Here is a 21,517-nt window from a genome sequence, read left to right as displayed (position 1 = left end):
CCAGGCAAACAGCGTCTGGAGTGGACCTCCAGGAAACTCCAACAGACCTGCAGCTGAGGGACCTGACTGTTAGAAGGAAAACTAACAAACAAAAAGGAATAGCATCAACATCAACAAAAATGGCATCTACACCAAAACCCCAACTGTAGGTCACCAACATCAAACACCAAAGGTAAATAAAACCACAAAGATGGGGAGAAACCAGAGAAGAAAAGCTGAAAATTCTAAAAACCAGAGTGCCTCCTCTCCTCCAAAGGATCACAGCTACTCGCCAGCAATGGAACAAAGCTGGACAGAGAATGACATTGACGAGTTGACAGAAGTAGGCTTCAGAAGGTCAGTAATAACAAACTTTTCTGAGCTAAAGAAGTATGTTCTAACCAATTGCAAGGATGTTAAAAAACCTTGAAAAAAGGATAGACAAATGACTAACTAGAATAAACAGCATAGAGAAGACATTAAATGACCTGTTGGAGCTGAAAACCATGGCATGAGAACTACGTGATGCATGCACAAGCTTCAGTAGCTGATTTGATCAAGTGGAAGAAACGGTATCAGTGATTGAAGATCAAATTAATGAAATAAAGCAAGAAGACAAGTTTAGAGAAAAAAGAGTAAAAAGAAAGAAACAAAGCCTCCAAGAAATATGGGACTATGTGAAAAGACCAAATCTACGTTGGATTGGTGTACCCGAAATTGATGGGGAGAATGGAACCAAGTTGGAAAGCACTCTTCAGGGTATTATCCAGCCTAGCAAGGCAGGCCAACATTCAAATTCAGGATATACAGAGAATACCACAAAGATACTCCTCGAGAAGAGCAACCCCAAGACACATAACTATCAGATTCACTAAGGTCAAAATGATGGAAAAAATGTTAAGCGCAGCCAGAGAAAAAGGTCGGGTTACCCACAAAAGGAAGCACATCAGACTAACAGTGGATCTCTCAGCAGAAACCCTACAAGCCAGAAGAGAGCAAGGGCCAATATTCAACATTCTTAAAGAAAAGAATTTCCAACCCAGAATTTCATATCCAGCCAAACTAAGCTTCATAAGTGAAGGAGAAATAAAATCCTTTACAGACAAGCAAATGCTGAGAGATTCTGTCATCACCAGGCCGGCCTTACAAGAGCTGCTGAAGGAAGCACTAAACATGGAAAGGAACAACTGGTACCAGCCACTGCAAAAACATGACAAATTTTAAAGACCATCGATGCTAGGAAGAAACTGCATCAATTAATGGGCAAAATATCCAGCTAACATGACAATCACAAGATCAAATTAACACATAACAATATTAACTTTAAATGTAAATGGTCTAAATGCCCCAATTAAAAGAAACAGACTGGCAAATTGGATAAAGACTCAAGATCCATCAGTGTGCTGTATTCAGGAGACCCATCTCATGTGCAGAGACACACATAGGCTCAAAATAAAAGGATGGAGGAAGACCTACCAAGCAAATGGGAAGCAAAAAAAAAGCAGGGGTTGCAATCCTAGTCTCTGATAAAACAGACTTTAAACCAACAAAGATCAAAAGAGACAAAGAAGGCCATTACATAATGGTAAGGGGATCAATTCAATAAGAAGAGCTAACTATCCTAAATATATATGCACCCAATACAGGAGCACCCAGATTCATAAAGCAAGTCCTTAGAGACCTATAAAGAGGCTTAGACTCCAACACAATAATAATGGGAGACTTTAACACCCCACCATCAATATTAGACAGATCAACAAGACAAAATGTTAACAAGGATATCCAGGATTGAACTCAGCTCTGCACCAAGCAGACCTAATAGACATCTACAAAATGCTCCACCCCAAATCAACAAAATATACATTCTTCTCAGCACCACATCGCACTTATTCTAATATTGACCACATAGTTGGAAGTAAAGCTCTCCTCAGCAAATGTAAAAGAACAGAAATCACAACAAACTGTCTCTCAGACCACAGTGCAATCATATTAGAACTCAGGATTAAGAAACTCACTTAAAGCCACACAACTACATGGAAACTGAACAACCTGCCCCTGAATGACTACTGGTTAAATAACAAAATGAAGGCAGAAATAAAGATGTTCTTTGAAACCAATGAGAACAAAGACACAATGTACCAGAATCTCTGGGACGCAGTTAAAGCAATGTGTAGAGGGAAATTTATAGCACTAAATGCCCACAAGAAAAGCAGGAAAGATTTAAAATCAATACCCTAATATCACAATTAAAAGAACTAGAGAAGCAAAAGCAAACAAATTCAAAAGCTAGCAGAAGGCAAGAAATAACTAAGATCAGAGCAGAACTGAAGGAGCTAGAGACATAAGAAACCCTTCAAAAAATCAATGAATCCAGGAGCTGGTTTTTTGAAAAGATCAACAAAATTGATAGACTGCTAGCAAGACTAATAAAGAAGAGAGAAGAATCAAATAGACACAATAAAAAATGATAAAGTGGATATCACCACCAATCCCACAGAAATACAAACTACCATCAGACAATACTATAAACACCTCTATGCAAATAAACTAGAAAATCTAGAAGTGGATAGATTCCTGGACACATACACCCTCCCACAACTAAATGAGGAAAAAGCTGAATCTCTGAATAGACCAATAACAGGCTCTGAAATTGAGGAAATAATTAATAGTCTACCAACCAAAAAAAGTCCAGGACCAGATGGATTCACAGCCGAATTCTACCAGGGGTACAAAGAGGAGGTGGTACCATTCCTTCTGAAACTATTCCAATCAATAGAAAAAGAGGGAATCCTCCCTAACTCATTTTATGAGGCCAGCATCATCCTGATACCAAAGCCTGGCAGAGACACAACAAAAAAAGAGAATTTTAGACCAATAACCCTGATGAAAATCGATGCAAAAATCCTCAATAAAATACTGGCAAACTGAATCCAGCAGCATATCAAAAAAAGGTTGTCCACCACGATCAAGTTGGCCTCATCCCTGGGATGCAAGGCTGGTTCAACATATGCAAATCAATAAACGTAATCCATCACATAAACAGAACCAACGACAAAAACCACATAATTATCTCAATAAATGCAGAAAAGGTCTTCGACAAAATTCAACAGCCCTTCATGCTAAAAACTCTCAATTAACTAGGTATTGATGGAATGTATCTCAAAATAATAAGAGCTACTCATGTCAAACCCACAACCAATATCATACTGAATGGGCAGAAACTGGAAGCATTCCCTTTGAAAACTGGCACAAGACAAGGATGCCCTCTCTCACCACTCCTATTCAACATAGTGTTGGAAGTTCCGGCCAGGGCAATCAGGCAAGAGAAAGAAATAAAGGGTATTCAGTTAGGAAAAGAGGAAGTTAAATTGTCCTTGTTTCCAGATGACAATTGTATGTTTAGAAAACTCCATCATCTCAGCCCAAAATCTCCTTAAGCTGATAAGCAACTTCAGCAAAGTCTCAGGATACAAAATCAATGTGCAAAAATCACCAGCATTCCTATACACCAATAACAGACAAACAGAGAGTCAAATCATGAGTGAACTCCCATTCACAATTCTATAAAGAGAATAAAACACCTAGGAATCCAACTTACAAGGGATGTGAAGTACCTCTTCAAGGAGAACTACAAATCACTGCTCAACAAAATAAAAGAGGAGACAAACAAATGGAAGAACATTCCATGTTCATGGATAGGAATCAGTATCATGAAAATGGCCATACTGCCCAAGGTAATTTATAGATTCAATGCCATCTCCATGAAGCTACCAATGACTTTCTTCACAGAATTGGAAAAAACTACTTTAAAGTTCATATGGAACCAAAAAAAGAGCGCACATTGCCAAGACAATCCTAAGCAAAAAGAACAAAGTTGGAGGCATCACGCTACCTGACTTCAAACTATACTACAAGGCTACAATAACCAAAACAGCATGGTATTGGTACCAAAACAGATATATAGACCAATGTAACAGAACAGAGGCCTCAGAAATAACACCACACATCTACGACCATCTGATCTTTGACAAATCCGACAAAAACAAGCAATGGGGAAAGGATTCCCTATATAATAAATGGTGCTGAGAAAACTGGCTAGCCATATGTAGAAAGCTGAAACTGGATCCCTTTCTTACACCTTATACAAAAATTAATTCAAGATAGATTAAAAACTTAAATGTCAGATCTAAAACCATAAAAACTCTAGAAGAAACCTAGGCAATACCATTCAGGGTATAGGCATGGGCAAGGACTTCATGACTAAAACACCAAAAGCAATGGCAACAAAAGCCAAAATTGACAAATGGGATCTAATTAAACTAAAGAGCTTCTGCACAGCAAAAGAAACTACCATCGGAGTGAACAGGCAACCTACAAAATGGGAGAAAATTTTCGCAACCTACTCATCTGACAAAGGGCTAATATCCAGAATCTACAATGAACTCAAACAAATTTACAAGAAAAAAACAAACAACCCCATCAAAAAGTGGGCAAAGGACATGAACAGACACTTCTCAAAAGAAGACATTTATGCAGCCAAGAAACACATGAAAAAATGCTCATCATCACTGGCCATCAGAGAAATGCAAATCAAAACCACAATGAGATACCATCTCACACCAGTTAGAATGGCCATCATTAAAAAGTCAGGAAACAACAGGTGCTGGAGAGGATGTGGAGAAATAGGAACACTTTTACACTGTTGGTGGGACTGTAAACTAGTTCAACCATTGTGGAAGTCAGTGTGGCGATTCCTCAGGGATCTAGAACTAGAAATACCATTTCACCCAGCCATCTCATTACTGGGTATATACCCAAAGGACTATAAATCATGCTGCTATAAAGACACATGCACACGTATGTTTATTGTGGCACTATTCACAATAGCAAAGACTTGGAACCAACCCAAATGTCCAACGACAACAGACTGGATTAAGAAAATGTGGCACATATACACCATGGAATACTATGCAGCCATAAAAAATGATGAGTTCATGTCCTTTGTAGGGACATGGATGAAACTGGAAATCATCATTCTCAGTAAACTATCGCAAGGACAAAAACCGAACACTGCATGTTCTCACTCATAGGTGGGAATTGAACAATGAGAACTCATGGACACAGGAAGGGGAACATCACACTCTGGGGACTGTTGTGGGGTGGGGGGAGGGGGGAGGGACAGCATTAGGAGACATATCTAATGCTAAATGACGAGTTAATGGGTGCAGCAAACCAACAGGGCACATGGATACATATGTAACAAACCTGCACATTGTGCACATGTACCCTAAAACCTAAAGTATAATAATAATTTTAAAAAAAAAAAAACAGATGCTGGAGAGGATGTGAAGAAACAACACTTTTACACTGTTGGTGGGAGTGTAAATTAGTACAACCATTGTGGAAGACAGTGTGGCGATTCCTCAAGGATTTAGAGCTAGAAATACCATTTGACCCAGCCATCCCATTACTGGGTATATACCCAAAGGATTATAAATCATGCTACTATAAAGACACATGCACACATATGTTTATTGCAGCACTATTCACAATAGCAAAACCTTGGAACCAACCCAAATGTCCAACAACGATAGACTGGATTATGAAAATGTGGTACATATACACCATAGAATACTACACAGCCATTAAAAAGGATGAGTTCGTGTCCTTTGCAGGGACATGGATGAAGCTGGAAACCATCATTCTCAGCAAGCTATCACAAAGACAGAAAACCAAACACCACATGTTCTCACTCATAGGTGAGAATTGAACAGTGAGAACACTTTGACACAGGGTGGGGAGCATCACACACTGGGGCCTGCCGGAAGATGGGGGGAGGGGGGAGGGATAGCATTAGGATAAATACCTAATGTAAATGACGAGTTTATGGGTACAGCAAACCAACATGGCACATGTATATGTATGTAACAAACCTGCACGTTGTGCACATGTACCCTAGAACTTAGAGTATAATAATAATAATAATCAAAACGATTTATTTCTACTAAAAAAAAAACATTGACAAAGGTAGCTACACTCAGCAATAGATATTCAATGTAGATAAAAGAGCCTTCTATTGGAAGGTGCCATCTAGGACTTTCATAGCTAAAGGGGAGAAGTCAATGTCTGGCTTCAAAGGACAGGCTGACTCTATTGTTAGGGGCTAATGCAGTTGGTGACTTGACATCAATGCTCATTTACCATTCTGAAAATCCCAGGGCCCTTGAAAATTATGTTAAATCTACTCTGCTCGTGCTCTATAAGTAAAACAATAAAGTATGGATAGCAGCACATCTGTTTACAGCACAGTATACTGAATATTTTAAGCCCAGTGTTGAGCCTACTGCTCAGAAAAAGATTCCTTTCAAAATATTACTATTCATCTAAAATTTGTTCCATGCCTGCTAACACAACATCCATTCTGAAGTCCATGGATCAAAGAGTAATTTTAACTTTGAAGTCTTATTACTTAAGAAATACATTTTGTAAGGCTATAGCTGCCATAGATAGTGATTCCTCTGATGGATCTAGGCATTGCCATTAAGAACATTTGCAACTTGTGAGAGGAGGTCAAAATATTGACATTAACAGGAGTTTGGAAGATGTTGACTCCAACCCTCATGAATTACTCTGAGAGGTTCAAGACTTCAGTGGAGCAAATAACTGCAGATGTGGTGGAAATAGCAAGAGAACTAGAAGTAATGCATAAAGATGTGACTGAATTGCTGCAACCGTATGATAGAACTGAAGAGATGAGAAACTGATTACTACGAGTAGCAAGAAAAGTGGTTTCCCAAAATGAAATCTACTTCTGATGAAGACGCTGTGAACATTGTTTTTGTTGAAATAACGATGTTTTTAGAATATTACATGAAATTGTTATAAAGCAGTGGCAGGGTTTGAGAGGGTTGACGCAATTTTGAAAGATGTTCTACTGTGAGTAAAATGCTATCAAACAGCATTATGTGCTACAGAGAAATCTTTCTTGAAAGGAAGAGTCGACAGATGCAGCAAACTTCATTATTGTCTTATTTTATGAAATTGCCACAGCCACCCCAGCCTTCAGCACCTACCACCCTTATGTCAGCAGCCATCAACATCAAGGCAAGACCCTCACCAGCAAAAAGATTCTGATTCACAGAAGGCTCAGATGATTGTTAGCATTTTTAGCAAGAAAGCATTTTTAAATTAGGGTATGCATATTTTTTAGACATGAGATTGCATACTTTATAGACTTTATTACAATGTAAGTATAAATTTTATACACATTGGAAGACCAAAAAAATTATGTGATATGTTTTATTGTAATATTAGCTTTATTGTAGTGGTCTGGAACCGAACCTCAGTATCTCCAAGGTATGCCTGTATATAGACAGATATTGGTACACATATATGTGAATGGTATACACACTTTGTGTGTGTGTACATGTCTGTATATACACACTTATATATGATTTATCTATCTAGTTTTATCACATCTCTTTTCAAAAGTCCCTCAACTTGCCACTGACTACAGGATACAATAATGCAAAGTATTCAGCACTCTCAGATTTCAGTCCCTCACTACAGCCCATTTGTCCTGTGCTATTCTCCACTGCCAGGATGCATCAGGTCCTGTGCACTCTGGCACATACTGTTCATTCTAGCTGTAATAACCTTCTCCCCACAGCCACCACTTTTCTGTCCAAATTAAGTCTACTGCCTCTCCCTTCATCCTTGCATCTATCCCACAACTCTCTGTCTCCCACCACCTTCACAATGAATTTCTACAACCACCAAATTGTGTAAGATCAGGGACTGAGTGCTCCAAATACTATACAGTGTGACAGGGAAAAGCTGAAAATGACAGTGCAGCCATATTGTCATCCCACCAAGGAACTATTCTTGAAAGTTTGAGAAACTTTCTGGTCACCAATATGCACGGTTGCTACCTGAGTTCCCTAAAGTTAACAATCACAAATGCATTCAAATAATACAAATGTATTAATACATATAAACAAAAACTACAATTTCATAGAACTCTTTACTATCTTCAACCACCAACACCTAGTCCTGTTCCTGATGTGGACTATAGAATAATTATGAGGCATGCCTCTATTGAGACATGAGCCCAAACCAGGAGCAGGCAGTGGACAGATGCTTTGGGCTCCAGAGGTTAGTCCCTGAAACCCTTTTCTCTTCATTGGCCAGTGTCCTTGGATATAGAAAGCAGTCCAATTGACCTTACGGAAGACCACCAATTTTTTATCACAAAACGCAATATTCATCTGTCCAAATAACTCTGAAAAAGAATGTGACACAACAAGAGCTGAAGACACTAGTTCAAAGTCATGTCCTAGACATCCTTGAGAAATTTATGTTCAAAGAAATAAAAACATTATTTTTTGGAATACCACTCCCTTGACAAAATTTCTGATTTGAAATTAATTCCTAGTGATAAAAGGACGGTACAGAAACTTGCCACAAATGAATTACCACAGGAATAACCAGCTATCCTGAGAGGTGCCTGCTGCATTTGGCACCTTGTCGCTGCTCTCTTCAGGTTTTCTTACGTGTCAGCTTAAACAACACCTAATACATTAGTACTAGCTATTACATAGTGCTGATGCTAATACATAGTGCTTCGTATCAGGCATTCTTCAAAGCACTTTGCATATATCCCATTTACCACAATTCTAGAGGTAGATACTTTTATTCCCACTTTACAGATGAAAACTGAGACATAGAACAGTTGTGGCCCAAGATTTGATAATTTATTTCCTCCTTAGACAAACTGGATTGCTCCCCATTACCTACAGTATAGAACCCAAATTCATAGCCCTCGAATTGCTACTCAACCTCCCATTCTGACTTTTTCCCAATCTCCCCTCCCGTAAGTCCCCATAACCCTGAACTGCCATCAAATATTGTCCCATCATTGTGCCCATGCTAAGGACAGATGTGGCACAGTAAGTCTTGTTGCCTGCAAATGTGTTTTTAGCCTGATTAAACTTGAGACAGAATTTACAAGTCAGATTTCATATTAAAAATCAGATATACAGTTATTGGGATTTCTTTTAGAATCCTATCTAGAATTCCAAAGGTCTGAAGCTAGGCACAAACTGTGAATAGATGCAGCACAGTAGCAGGTGTCTCCATTGGACATCTCCATAGTTGTTCACAGTTGCCATCAGTCACACAAAGTATGCCAGTTTCACTTGCTTTCATTACTGACCTGGCTTCTAAAGGCCTTCACCACAATGCCCTAAAACCATCTTTTGCCTGCTTAAGTCTCCCCTATTCTCCAAGACTAAGCTTAAATGTCACCGCCTCTCATATTTCCTAATTATTCCAGCTGAAATTTATCTCCAGCTTCTGAATACCCCCTAGCATTCTGCTTATTATAACACATCACACTCTGCTTTGTAATTAGTTGTGTATATGCTTCCCTAAGAACAAGGTAGAAACTCTGAGTCAAGGTTAGGTAACCAATTCTGTGATCTTGGGCAACAAAACTGAACATAGCACGCTGTGTTCTAGGATTTCAGCCCTAGATAAATAAAAGAGCATTAGCACATTGAAAAGGGTAGAGACAAGTGACTTTATACACACACACACACACACACACACACATACTTCACTCTTCATGCCCCTCTGTCTGCCTCCTGGTTATGGAAAAATCATGAGACAACTTGATGAATGTGTTTTTTTTTAATAGAAACCACATCACTTCATATGTTACAGCATGTAATTCAAGAGGGCCCCAGAAAGTTTTTTCATCCACAAAATAACAGAAAGGATAAGCACCCTCACCACCCAAGCCTTTGGTTAATTTTTTTTGTTTGTTTGGATCTGTTCTCTTACCACAATGACATGCTGCTTCCAGAATGGAACTCTGTCTTTAAGTTCTATACTAGTTAGGAAGCTAATCTATCAGCTTGCCTTAATAACGTAATGGATGTCCTAATTTAACTGAGGAACCTGGACAAGTCTTCCTTGATTTCAGCTTCATCCCAAGGCCCATGAATGTTTTCTTTAAAAAGCTGCAAGCGAATGAGGTAGAATGGACACAGACATGAGACAGACATCAGCAGAAGGGCAAATAGTATGGCTCCCACAGCACTAATGGACAGTAGACCTCCCAAGGCTGAAAACGCAAAAAGCAGTGTGACCCCCACATAACTCCGGGGAGTACACGCCTTTAGTTTCTTCTGCAACATGGGCCACAGGGCAAAAATCTGAATGGCAAACGTCACCATGATGAAGGCATGCAGGGACCGGGGAAGACGTGATGCCAGGCATACAGAAGCAAAGATGGCCATGTTCAAGGATAGTGTGCTGGATACAATGGCAGCATTGGCACCATAGTCAAAAAAGATGAGATGGCCTAACAGCATGAAGACTGACATGGCATAGATGGTGTCAGTGCTGACAGACTCTGTAAGGGTCTTCAGCACTGGTGAAAACCCGTAAGTGAAAGTAATGAAGACTAGGGCACTCTTCAGGTCAGCCCACCGGGTCTGCCCACTCTTCTTACGCCCTTCACCTCCATCAATGAGATCAAACAAAACATACCCAATCAGTGAAGAAGCCAGGCCAGTCCCAAAAAGCCAATGGGGGGCCAGAAGACCCTCATCCATATACCACCAGATAACCACAAAAACACAAACACTGCACAGCTGCTGGATCACCACACTGGACTCAAATACCACAGCCCAATATTGGTATTTCCGAGCATGGATGTTTTTCCGGAGCTCTTCCAGGAATCGCCGGTCCACATAGTTATCAGGAAAGGGCTGTCGCTCATACAAGACCTTCTGCCACTTGACCTCCTTGGTGTTAGTTACAGGTTGAGCACACATTATCCTTTCATTCAAACTCAGGCCAATTTAATCATCGCCCTCACAGAAGTCCAGGTGGTTCTTGTTCTTTATGAAGTTTTGAAATGAGACCTCCCTGGAAATTCCATGCTGTGGTTGATGTTCTACCAATCTTTCCTTGTTTTCAAAGGCAGCAACCCAGGCTAGGCCTACAACAGATGAATTTGTCTCTGAGGCAGGACAACACAGCCAAGTTCCTAGAAAAAGAGAGACTGTGAACCTACGAAAGTTGTGAAAGGTCAAGAGTAGTACTGAGTTAAAAGTCAAATCAACTCAGTTTACTAAAAGTCTGAGAAAAATGTATGTGGTAGTCACCTTACAGGACATTAAAACTGCATTTCAGATTTGAAAATTATAATTCCTTGAATAATAATAGACATCTGTTAGCTATCACTTATTGAGTACCTACTATGTGCTAAGTGCCTTATGTATCTTCTTTCACTTAATCCTCACAACCTTGTAAGTTAGTATTAGTCCTGCTTTGGTAAAAAAGCTGAGATTCAAGATGCTTAAGTAACTTTGCCCTAAGGTAACAGAGCAGAGCCAGGATTCAAAACAAAGTCTTATCCCAAAGCCTGTGTCTCACATTGTATCTCCCTCTAAACCAGTTCTTAACTCAGTGGTTCACATACCCCTTAGGTATATCACATTGCATGCTTATATCTGGATTTGTGTAAATTTATAGGGATAATATCCACAGTTTTTATTGGTTCTCAAAGGCATGTTATTTGTATTTTTTAAGTTACCAATCCAAAGACAATAGTAAGCTGCACCACACAGAAAGGTATGAGCTCTATAGTTTGGCCAAAATCAAAGACTCAAAGAAACTAGACTCTTCTTCCATTAGCTGAGCTTAGCATCCTTTAAAGAGCTATCAATCTACTCAAAACAAGGAAACTCTTGAGAGGATCGAAGAAGATAATCATCCCTTTTTCACAATGAGAAAACTAAGAGTCAGAAACACCACAGCCATCCGGCAAATTTGAGAAAAAAAGAATTCATATTGCCCGACTTTATTTCTTCCATGAAGACCACGACAAATGTTGCTTGGCAAGCCAGACACCGTTACCCCCTCTCTGCAGCAGGGATCCCAGCCCGGGAATCTTAAGGCCGCCGCCGGGGCTGGAGGGTCTGCGACGCGTAAAAGGGCAGCGCCCGCCCGCAGAGTGGGGCTGGGAGGGGACAGGGTAGGGTAGGGTGACCCCAGAGTGCGCCTTCACTCTTCTGGCCCCCCATTTGGCTTTTTGGGTGGGCCTCCCACTTCCGCCGCCGCCCCTCACTCAGCCTTGGGTCTGAGGGAGACAGCAGAGGAAAAGGAGCCCCGGAAACACTGACCGTTACACGGAACCCACCTACCCGACAGTTCCTTCGGTTGCGCAGCTGGGGGACGGCGACACCCAGCCTTTTTCCCGCTCCGGGGCGCCGGGGCTGCGACTGTGGCCGAGCACTTCCGGGTCCGCCGCAATCTCCTCGGCGAGGGCACCCTTCCCCAGCCGGAACCATCGTGACGTGGCTGCTGCCCCCTCCTGGCTGCTCAGAGGACCTCCGGGCTCCTCTCCTGGAGACTGGCCCAAACCCGAATGCTCTGAGCCTAGGAAGGCAAAACCCCAGCAATCCCCTATTGAAAGATGGGATGTGCCATCTGAAGGGCTGGGTAAGGCAAGAGAGGACAAGGAAAGAGGCTGGGCCAGTAGGTGAGAGATAATGGCCGCTTTTGTTGCGCTCCTTTATTAAGTCAGACCCTCAGTTGGGACTTCCCATGCATCCATGCGTTCATTCCACAGATACTGATTGAATGCCTGCACGTAACAAGCCATGCTTGGGGTGCTCATGATACGGCTGTGAATGAAACAGACAAAAATTGCTGCTCTCATGAAACTCTCTTTTTTGGTGCATTGACTTTTACACTGATTATATCATCTCCCCCCTCAAAGAGGACAAATCTAAGGCTCAGATAAGTTGTATTTGTCCAGAGACAGGCACCTGGGAAGTAGATGAACAGAGATCAATATCCAGTTGTCTATAGCTTCAAAGCTTGGTTTTTTTCCTCTTTAACTCCTAAAAGAGGTGAGGAGAAGATTGCTAATTAAACTGAGTTCATGGAAATATTAAAGGATGTATAAACAGAAGGAAGTAATAAAGAAACAAAGGGATGTAGTAAAGCACAGGATACAGTGGAAACAAAAGTCAGAAAACATGACCCATTTACTAGCTCAGTGACTCAAGGCAAATCACACTACCTGAGCTTTGATTTCTTCATCAGTAAAATGGAGATGACATTATTTGCACTTGGCTACTTTATAGGATGGTCAAAGAGTTAAATATAAAAATGGTTTGTAAAGTCTTCACTATATGGCTGCTATTAGCTGACTTTGGCCATCGTAATGATGGCAATGTTTAAGTGTGATACATTCTGTAAAATGTTCTCTATTTCCCTCTAGGCTTCTGTTCCAAAATTTGACAAGATTCCTTGGCTTAGTGAGGCCAGCCTCGTAAACAAGCCATTAGTGCTCAGCCTCCCCAGAAGGTAACCTCTCAGCCACCGAGGGCAAAAGTTTTACGAAACATCTCACAGAAGATGATTTCTTCTTAAGGGATGGGGACAATTACCAGAAGGTGCATTTGATCCATTGAGAAACTCAAGTCAAGTGCTTTAAAAATAGAAATATTCCGGGTTTCTCAGACAAAAATGATCACTGAGTATAGGCCTGGCTAGAGGAGATGAGATCTCAAATTATTTCCCTCTCTACCACTACCACTCAACAGTATAAGATAATTTTGCCCCTAGACACTGTCTCTCAAAACACTTCCATCCTCTTTCTCACCCCCCATTTTCTCCACTGCTGTAGTGTGAAATTTTCACATTTTTACCATCAAAAGTCTAGAACAGTAAGTTCCCATCTTTATAGAATAGTAACTCTGTATGTAACTTTGAGGAACCCTCCTACAATCTTGTTAGTCCTACTCCTTCCAGACAAACTACTATATGACACATAAATCTATTTTTCAAAATTGCAGGAATTACATATCTAGGGAGCATTTCAGCTGTCTCTTGAAATAATTGGGTTACCGTGTTCCTTCTCCATTTTTGATGAAATGGTTCCTAAGTGTAGTGATAAACCCCACTCTGGAGAGGGGACATGGATGGAAGGGTAGGTGTGAAGTAGTGTTGGGGTGAATAAGAGAAACCAGAAAGAGGGCAGAGAGAAAGAGAAAGGGCAGGCATAGAGGCCATTCCAAAGGCACATGACAGACTAAAAAGGATTGACTCCTTGGCATGCGAAACAGCTCGTTAGAAAAGCCAGACTCCCCAAAAAGAGTTTCTCCTCCTGTTGATAACTACCATGTACCCTCCTGCCCATGGATAAGTGACTTCATAAGCAAATTCCCATCACTCTCTCCACATGCCCACTTTAGTAACATGTACCTTTGCTTTGTCTACTGTACATTTAAAAAAATCATATTCTCAGTAAATAGGTAGACAGTTTTATGTATTTTCAGAACAAAATTCACAAGTGCTTTCAAGTGCTCATTATTCAGTTGTGTTATTTTTACATAATTTTGAATATAGTTAAAGCAGATGATGAGAAGTTCAATAAACTCAAAGGCCTATTTAAGAAACAAAAGTACTAAGTGATAGAGTGCTTATTAAGAGTTGTTAACACTGCATGGATCAGCATGAGTAAGGATAGTCTAGCATATTTTAACTGAGGGTGGGACACAAACTCACAGGCCCATGACAGTCAGATGAGGGGCATAATGAGTAGAGCTGGCCAAATAGGACTGCAATGAATGGGAAATCACCTCCCCCCTTCAGCCCACTTCCACCCCAGCAGTGTTACCTGCAGGCATGTGAGTCCAGAGGCCAGATCCACTGGGTCTTCTAACAGTACTAGAAATCTGGATGTTTTATGTGAAATTGCTAGTGTTTGATCTAATAGGGTAATATCCCACCATCCCATACTACCCCATGCCCATTAGACCTGCCCCAGTAGCCAAGAGCAAAGTATCCTTGTGCATGGCTCTCTTGCCCCCAGCTCCCTTGGTCTCTAATTATACAAGCCTTTGGCAGAGGGTGGAGATCAGGGAGAAGGGTAGGCCCAGAACACAACTGGGCATTGGCAGCACCTGTTCACTTTCATGGCTAGGTCCTGGAGGGTCAGAGCAGACAGTCTGTTGACAGCCAACTGGAAAGGGAGTGGGTAGTTTTTCCTCCAGCCAGCCAAACCTAAGCTAGGCACAAGGAGAAATTACCTTGGGCAGGCAGTGAAGCTCTAGTCATCGCTATTCTGGGAGGATTGGGGTAGCAATCTCAATTCTTGTTTAGAAAAATGTAATATACCTACCTCACAACAAAAGTGACCGAACAGCATCTTTGAGGTGCCCTGAGCTCTCAGGAGGACAGGACAGGAATGTATAGTCTTTTGAAAGGATGGTTTAAGTATCAAAAGATCTTAAGGATTAAAAGCTCCTCATGTGGGCCAAAGCTCTGGGTTCCAAGCTGTTTATTTTTGGCAAAGCCCCTTACTGAGACTTTGAGAGAAAGTTCTCAATGTGCCTTAAGCATTACATACCCTTGAGCAAGGAGTTCTAATGCAGAACAGTCTGAAAAAGATAAAGGAACATTTAGCCAAATATGCTCAGTGTAATTCCAAGTGTGCGCAATGGAAACACACCTACGGGGTTGGAGGAGGTGAGGCTGGGCTGTAATAAGAAGTGCCTGTACTGACCCACTTCCTTCAAGGACTCTCTCAGGTTGGCCTGACAATTTCGAAGCCACACTCATCGTCAGTCTCCAAAGCCCTTCAAGTCACACTAAGGTCCTGTTTATATGAGATTATTGTATGCTGAAGGAGTTCTAAACTGGCCTCCTGGTCTCTGCTGGTCAGCATTTGGGTGGCAAGTCCAAGATAGCCTATTCCCATATCAAAGACAAAGATCCTGAGGGCACTCATGTCAGATCCACCATCTCTGGTCTCACAGGGCCCAGGGAAGCGTGAGGAGAAATGAAACAAGAAATGCCTCATGAGCATCAAACTCCTTTCACATGCCTTTGTTTTAAATAAACAACGGACAATGAAATCTTTCCTCATTAGAGAGGAGATGTGTTCCCGGCAAAACTGCCAGCATTCTGAGTTTCTATTTCTTGGATGCCAGGGGCATGAATGGTGCCACACACACAAACAGTTTATGATTATCAGGCCCCTGCAGGCCTTGGCCCCTTACACTGTAATGAAATGAACCACAGTGCCAAGTGAGACAGAGTGCAGGCAGGTCACCCTGTAAAAGGAACTGGTGTTCTTGCAACATCACTGCTTCAACTGCTAACTAGAAAGAAAAAATGTTCCAAAGGAAAAGAATGGGTGAAGGGAGAAGATGTTCTGTGGGAGGAAACAGGTGGATTGTTTCAGGGTGCAAGGACACAAACTCCAAGAAGTCAGCCCAGGTACGAAAGAGGACAGGTGCAGGTTAAACATCAAAAACTTGAGTGCAGACCTTTTCAAAGAGGAAACCTGGGATTCATTTCGCTCATTACACATCTACTGTTGTGAACAATCTGTATCCTGCCTTGTTTGTACACTGTCTGACAATCCAAAATTGGTTAGTGCAAAACAAAAGGGACAGAAAAGCCAAAGTGACATAGGAGGGCAAATCCATCTTTTGGGAGCTCCCCAATGGCCTGAGTCCTCCAGAACTGGAGTGGAAGGTAGCTCCCTGTGGTGTCCCTTGTATTCTCTCAGAAACAACCAAGGGCCTGGCTCTTCAAACATGGGACTGTGGTTCTAACTTTCTCTTGTTTTAATTACTTAGATATCCTCATTCCTCTGCGACTTTTCTGACTTCGTCCAAGAAGAATATGAATTTGCCAATTTTGCTTCAAGCTCCAGATGTTTTATCTAAGGTACTAAAAAATTTTTGTTGAAATGAAACCAACAGCAGTTCTAGAATGACATAGAATACGAATACATGTCTCATCTCCTTAGCACAGCCCTGTGCTTGCTACACCATCAGTGTTCAATAAATATTTGTTAAATGAAATGAATGGCCCCACCCCCCTCACTATGTCTCAAGTGCCTTAGGGCCCCAGCTCACTAGAACTAAGAATACAGGCATAAGACTAGAATCAACAAAACAGGAAACTAAAAATTAGTATGGAGGAATCTGCCCCAAGACTTCCAGGAAATGCCTATCAGCCTGTGACTGGAACCAATCTGGAGTCTCTACTGCCTCCCCCAAAGGATTGCTTATGTCTCCCACCTACAACTCCCTACACCTGTGGAATTTTACATTAAAAACTCCTCATTTCCCCTCCACCATGACCACCTGCCAGATGACCCTTGGTGTCACTGTGGAGCAAGCACACAGGCTACAGTCCTTGGGTAGTCAGAACCTCCCTGAGGTGGAGAAAGAGAGAAAACATATGGTGAGATAAGCAATTTTTTCACCTGAAAAATTGCACATTCGTCACAGGACTGTCATAGGCAGTGCCTGAAGCAGCATCCTAAGGCACTTGACATGGTGCCCCACCCAGAGCAAGAGCTCAGTGAATGTGAGCCACAATTATTAGAAGCCCTGGTGTCAGTGAGTATATGTTTACGGAGGCCTTTGTATTTGCTTTAATACATCAGAGGTGAGTAAGTCAGCCGCAGCTACGCAGATGAGTGAGCAGACAGGACGGGAACACAACTGAGAATGCATCTCAGAGACAGGGCACAGCACTTGTGAGAGAAGGTGGGAGCAAAGTTACCCCCAGGTTGGGCAAGCAGAGTGGGAGTGAGGGAATGATTCAAGAGGAAGTGGCATCTGCACTGGATCTAGAAGATACTGTTTTCAAGTGGAGGGAAGAGCCAGGGGTGGAGGAAGAACTGGAAAGACAAGAGAAGATTATCAGCAAAGAGGTGGAGACTGAGTGCAGGAGGAAATGCCTGAAGAATATCAAGGAATTCTGAGCATACATGAAAGGGAAACAAGGACACGGCTGGGCCCAGCTAATGCACACAGGGCCCAACAGACAAGAGCAGAGAGGACACACTGAAGGTTTTCAACACCGGAGTGTCAGGGTCCAAGCTTTACTTAAGAGTCATCTCTTAGTCCCCCTAACACCCTGGACAGGCAAGTAGGTAACATGGCCACCATGACATGCACTGGGTAGAGGTGGGGGATGAGTGCGGAGGCAGGACTGGCTTAGCAATTGCTGCAGAACCAGCAAGAAGCCTTCCAGTCATCAAGTCGCTGTGAACTTCCTATTTAGACAGGTCTCACCTGCCGCTGAACGCCTCCTTATCTCAGGTTTGTTCTGGGTCTCTGTACCTTGGCAACCTAGGCACTAGGACACCAGGCCCCAGCCTGGCTGGAGTGGAGAATGGGAAGGAAAGCCAATCCTAACGACCAGTGGGAGTGAGAGGCCATTCTCCAGCAGGGTATAGCGGTTTTTGTGGCTGCAATATTCATAGTTAGCCACTAGATGACAGTTAAGAGCAACAGCTTCCAGCTGCACAGCCCAAAGGGTGCCTGGGAGATCAGTTTCCTGGCTGACCCGTGAGAAGTCCCAAATAGGTTGCTCTTATCGGGAGAGAACACAGGCCCCTCAACCTCACCTTCACTCTCATCCTGTTAGGGGCTGACCCTCCACTGATTTGCACGTGAGAAAGAGTCACCCCTGCAGATTGAAACACAAGTAGGGAACCCGGGATCCTTGCTCTGTTGGGGCACCGGGCCGGTACCTCCAGTCATATTCTTTCCTGTCACACAGACGTCCTCAAATTTAAATCTGGCTCCCAGAGTCTACTGCGTGTATGAAGGCCTGCACGTATGTGCCATGAGGTAAATGTGGATTCAGCCGGCAGCTGCTCCCTTCTGGAAAGAAACTGTTGTGTTTCAAGGGAGTAGAATGTACTGTGGACACGATCTCTTCCTTCATTCTCTAAATCAGGGACCTGCCAAGAAGCTGCTGGCAATCCAGAGGCCAACTGGAGACGCTGGACCCTGTGCAGAGGTGCAAAGGTCCTGCCACCTGGCCGCATTCGTCTTCACCGTCACAGGTCAAAGGGCAGAACTTTAAACACCCACTTACTCCTCCTCTGCCCCGGAGCAGCCCCGTGGCCGAGGCAGGTGCACGTGTGCCTGGAGCAGTATTTCCTAGTGACTAGACAAAGGGGAGACAGGCTCAGAGACACAGTAACAGGGAGAAGGAGACAGAAAGCAAGATAGAAACACACACACACAGAGGTGAGGGACAAAAAACACAAAACAAAAGGAGAGGCAGGTCTATCAAAGAAGAAAGATTTTTAGTGAAGACAAATGAAACCTAAATGCTTCCTCGTTTAAACATCTACTGTGGAGAAGCTTCTTCATTTTCACCTGCCTTTTCCAGGCATCCACTCATGACTCCTCAAGATGCTGAGAAACAGAAAGGTGCATCATGATAGTTGGGTAACTGGGCCAAGAGGTGACTGACTCAGTGATCCAAGGCAAAGGAACAGCAGGTGTGTGGGGGTGACCTGGAAAACTGCAGCTGGAGACTCTGAAACCCCCTTGCCCACTTGCTGGTACTGGGTGTAAATTAACTAGAGCTCCTCAGTTACTAATAGATTATAAAATGCCACTCCACCCTCTCAATTCCTGCCCCCACTCTCTCTCTACTCACTTTGATCTGGGTTTGTTCTTCCAGTCTAATGAGTCAGAGTGAAGATAAGAACATTATTTATTTTGCTCTTAGCAGACCTGTGGCAAAAAGCCCTGGCTGAAAAGATTGTGCAGTAGCAGAGGCATAGCTGGGGAAGATGTATGGGATGTTGACTTTCTATTTTCTCACCACTAAGAGCTCTCTTTTTATTATTTCTCTCACATTGACTAAATTTTCAAAGCTCATAACTACCAAGGAAACTACCTCATATACTCCTAAGTCATTTTTATATTTATATTGCTTATGTTGATCTAGTGCCTATAATTACAAACACAATTTTTAAAGAGAATATTAAATGCTATTGACCTAAAATAGTGATGGTAATAAAAATCAAATTTAATAAGTCTGAATGTAGGGACATGGCTATTATTTTGTATACATTTCGGGTTTTTTTTAAGTATATTCAGCTTTATTTTTTAAAATGGCTGATATTTTCAGATAGAAGGAACATGTGTAATATCATAAGGTTTTTTTGAATATTGAAATTAGTTCTTTGAGCCCTACTTTTGGGATTCTATGTGGTAGAAATAATTCTGCCTTTATATGGATACTTTTTTTTTTTTTTTTTGAGACAATCTCGCTCTGTCGCCCTAGGCTGGAGTGCTATGGCATGATCTTGGCTCACTGCAACCTCCGCCTCCCAGGTTCAAGTGATTCTCCTGCCTCAGCCTCCTGAGTAGCTGGGATTACAGGCTCATGCCACCACGCCTGGCTAATTTTTGTATTTTTAGTAGAGAGGGGGTTTTGCCATGTTGGTCAGGCTGGTCTCAAACTCCTGACCTCATGATCTGCCTGCCTTGGCCTCCTAAAGTGCTGGGATTACAAGTATAAGCCACCATACCTGGTGGCTCATACCACCATCCTTTATATGGATTCTAAGAGTTTACTCTTCCCCTGAGGAAAGATAATCCTTTTTATCCAAAAACTTTCTATCCGACTGAAGTTCAAGAGATGTGGTATTGGACAAATCTCTTAACCTTTCTGGGTCACAGCTTTCTCCTGGGTAAATGGAAAGATTTGAACCAACTGTCCTATCAGGTCTCTCTCAGTTAAGTTATGAGTGGGAAGGAGAAAAGAAATAGAGGTGTTGAAGGAAAGCACAGAGGCAAATGTGTCAGTACTCCTCACAGGGTGCTTGTGAAGCCTGTTTTAATCACAAGTTGGTGCTTACATTTTTGTTTTTTATGTGAACAGGTGTGTAAGAGAGAAAAAGAAAGAGAGTGAAAGAGAGAAAGAAAGGAGAGTAGAGGGAGAGGGAGATGGAGAGAAATATGTTCCTCTGTTTCTTTACCAAGGGTTCAAGAAGGCCATGGCCTTGGGCCATAAGTCAGCCCTTAGACACTGCAGCAGATATTGTCCTAGGGTATGAGGATGTTTCCAATTGTCAAATGTGTTTTGGCTTCTGGGGACTGGCTGAAATCTGCATCATACCTTGGCGAGGCTACACATAGGTTGCTGTCACTATCCTGTCACAACTGCCATCTGCTATCCAGAGGACAGCTGCTTGGGAAATGAGGGCCCCATTAACATTCCAGTGCGTCTGGCTCTAGACCTGATAAAACCAGGGCCTTGTGCTGTGAATGTGGACAATTCCCTCTCCATTCCTGTTATTGCTGCTGAGCTGGTCATAAGGAAACCGAGTGAGAAGGGAATGCAACAGAAGAAAAAGACCAAAGACCTGGGTTTCAGGGCTGGGAAAGAAAGCAAGACAGAATGGAGGAAATGAGGCCTGCAGGACATGGAGTCTCAAATGTTTGCATCACCTTTAAAGTAGCCTGTCACAGCTGCCTTCCATGACTCTTCAATGCCCTCATCCCTTCTCCAGATAGAAATGGAGCAGCACTTCTTGGAAACCAGGCTTCAGCTGATAGCAAGTCTGAGGTAGAGTACAGCACAGATCAAAGATTGCTTTGTACCTTTACATGTAAAGTGTAAAGGGACAGGATTACAGCATCCGCCTCTGTCTTTTTGAACACAAAGACCATTATCAGTA

The 21,517-nt window shown here is 42.3% G+C and overlaps 2 protein-coding genes across 3 annotated transcripts in view; one reads left to right on the top strand and one right to left on the bottom strand.

Moving 5' to 3' along the window:
• The window catches only part of C12H1orf105 (chromosome 12 C1orf105 homolog), a 48,756-nt gene that overhangs the window by 11,749 nt on the left and 15,490 nt on the right, over positions 1 to 21,517 (top strand). Inside the window, exons 2-3 of the mRNA XM_003258885.3 lie at positions 13,280 to 13,365; positions 16,650 to 16,740. Of these exons, the coding sequence (XP_003258933.1) occupies positions 13,280 to 13,365; positions 16,650 to 16,740 (177 nt within the window). The remainder of the gene's footprint in view (positions 1 to 13,279; positions 13,366 to 16,649; positions 16,741 to 21,517) is intronic.
• On the bottom strand, positions 9,655 to 12,305 carry PIGC (phosphatidylinositol glycan anchor biosynthesis class C). Of its 2 annotated transcripts, none has more exons than XM_004089813.3 (2): positions 12,195 to 12,305; positions 9,655 to 11,035 (listed from the first exon to the last, which is right to left on the bottom strand). In XM_004089813.3, exon 2 carries the CDS (start codon positions 10,818 to 10,820, stop codon positions 9,927 to 9,929), a length of 894 nt encoding a protein of 297 aa, XP_004089861.1. In that variant the 5' UTR covers positions 10,821 to 11,035; positions 12,195 to 12,305; the 3' UTR covers positions 9,655 to 9,926. The 2 variants fall into 2 exon arrangements, with proteins under 2 accessions (XP_004089861.1, XP_012367058.1); XM_012511604.2 differs by having other exon boundaries at positions 12,191 to 12,285.

Source organism: Nomascus leucogenys, chromosome 12 (genome assembly GCF_006542625.1).
Source record: "Nomascus leucogenys isolate Asia chromosome 12, Asia_NLE_v1, whole genome shotgun sequence".
Classification (NCBI taxonomy): Eukaryota; Metazoa; Chordata; class Mammalia; order Primates; family Hylobatidae; genus Nomascus; species Nomascus leucogenys.
The sequence above is the reverse complement of the archived record's forward strand: the minus strand, read 5'-3'. Positions and strand labels throughout refer to the sequence as shown.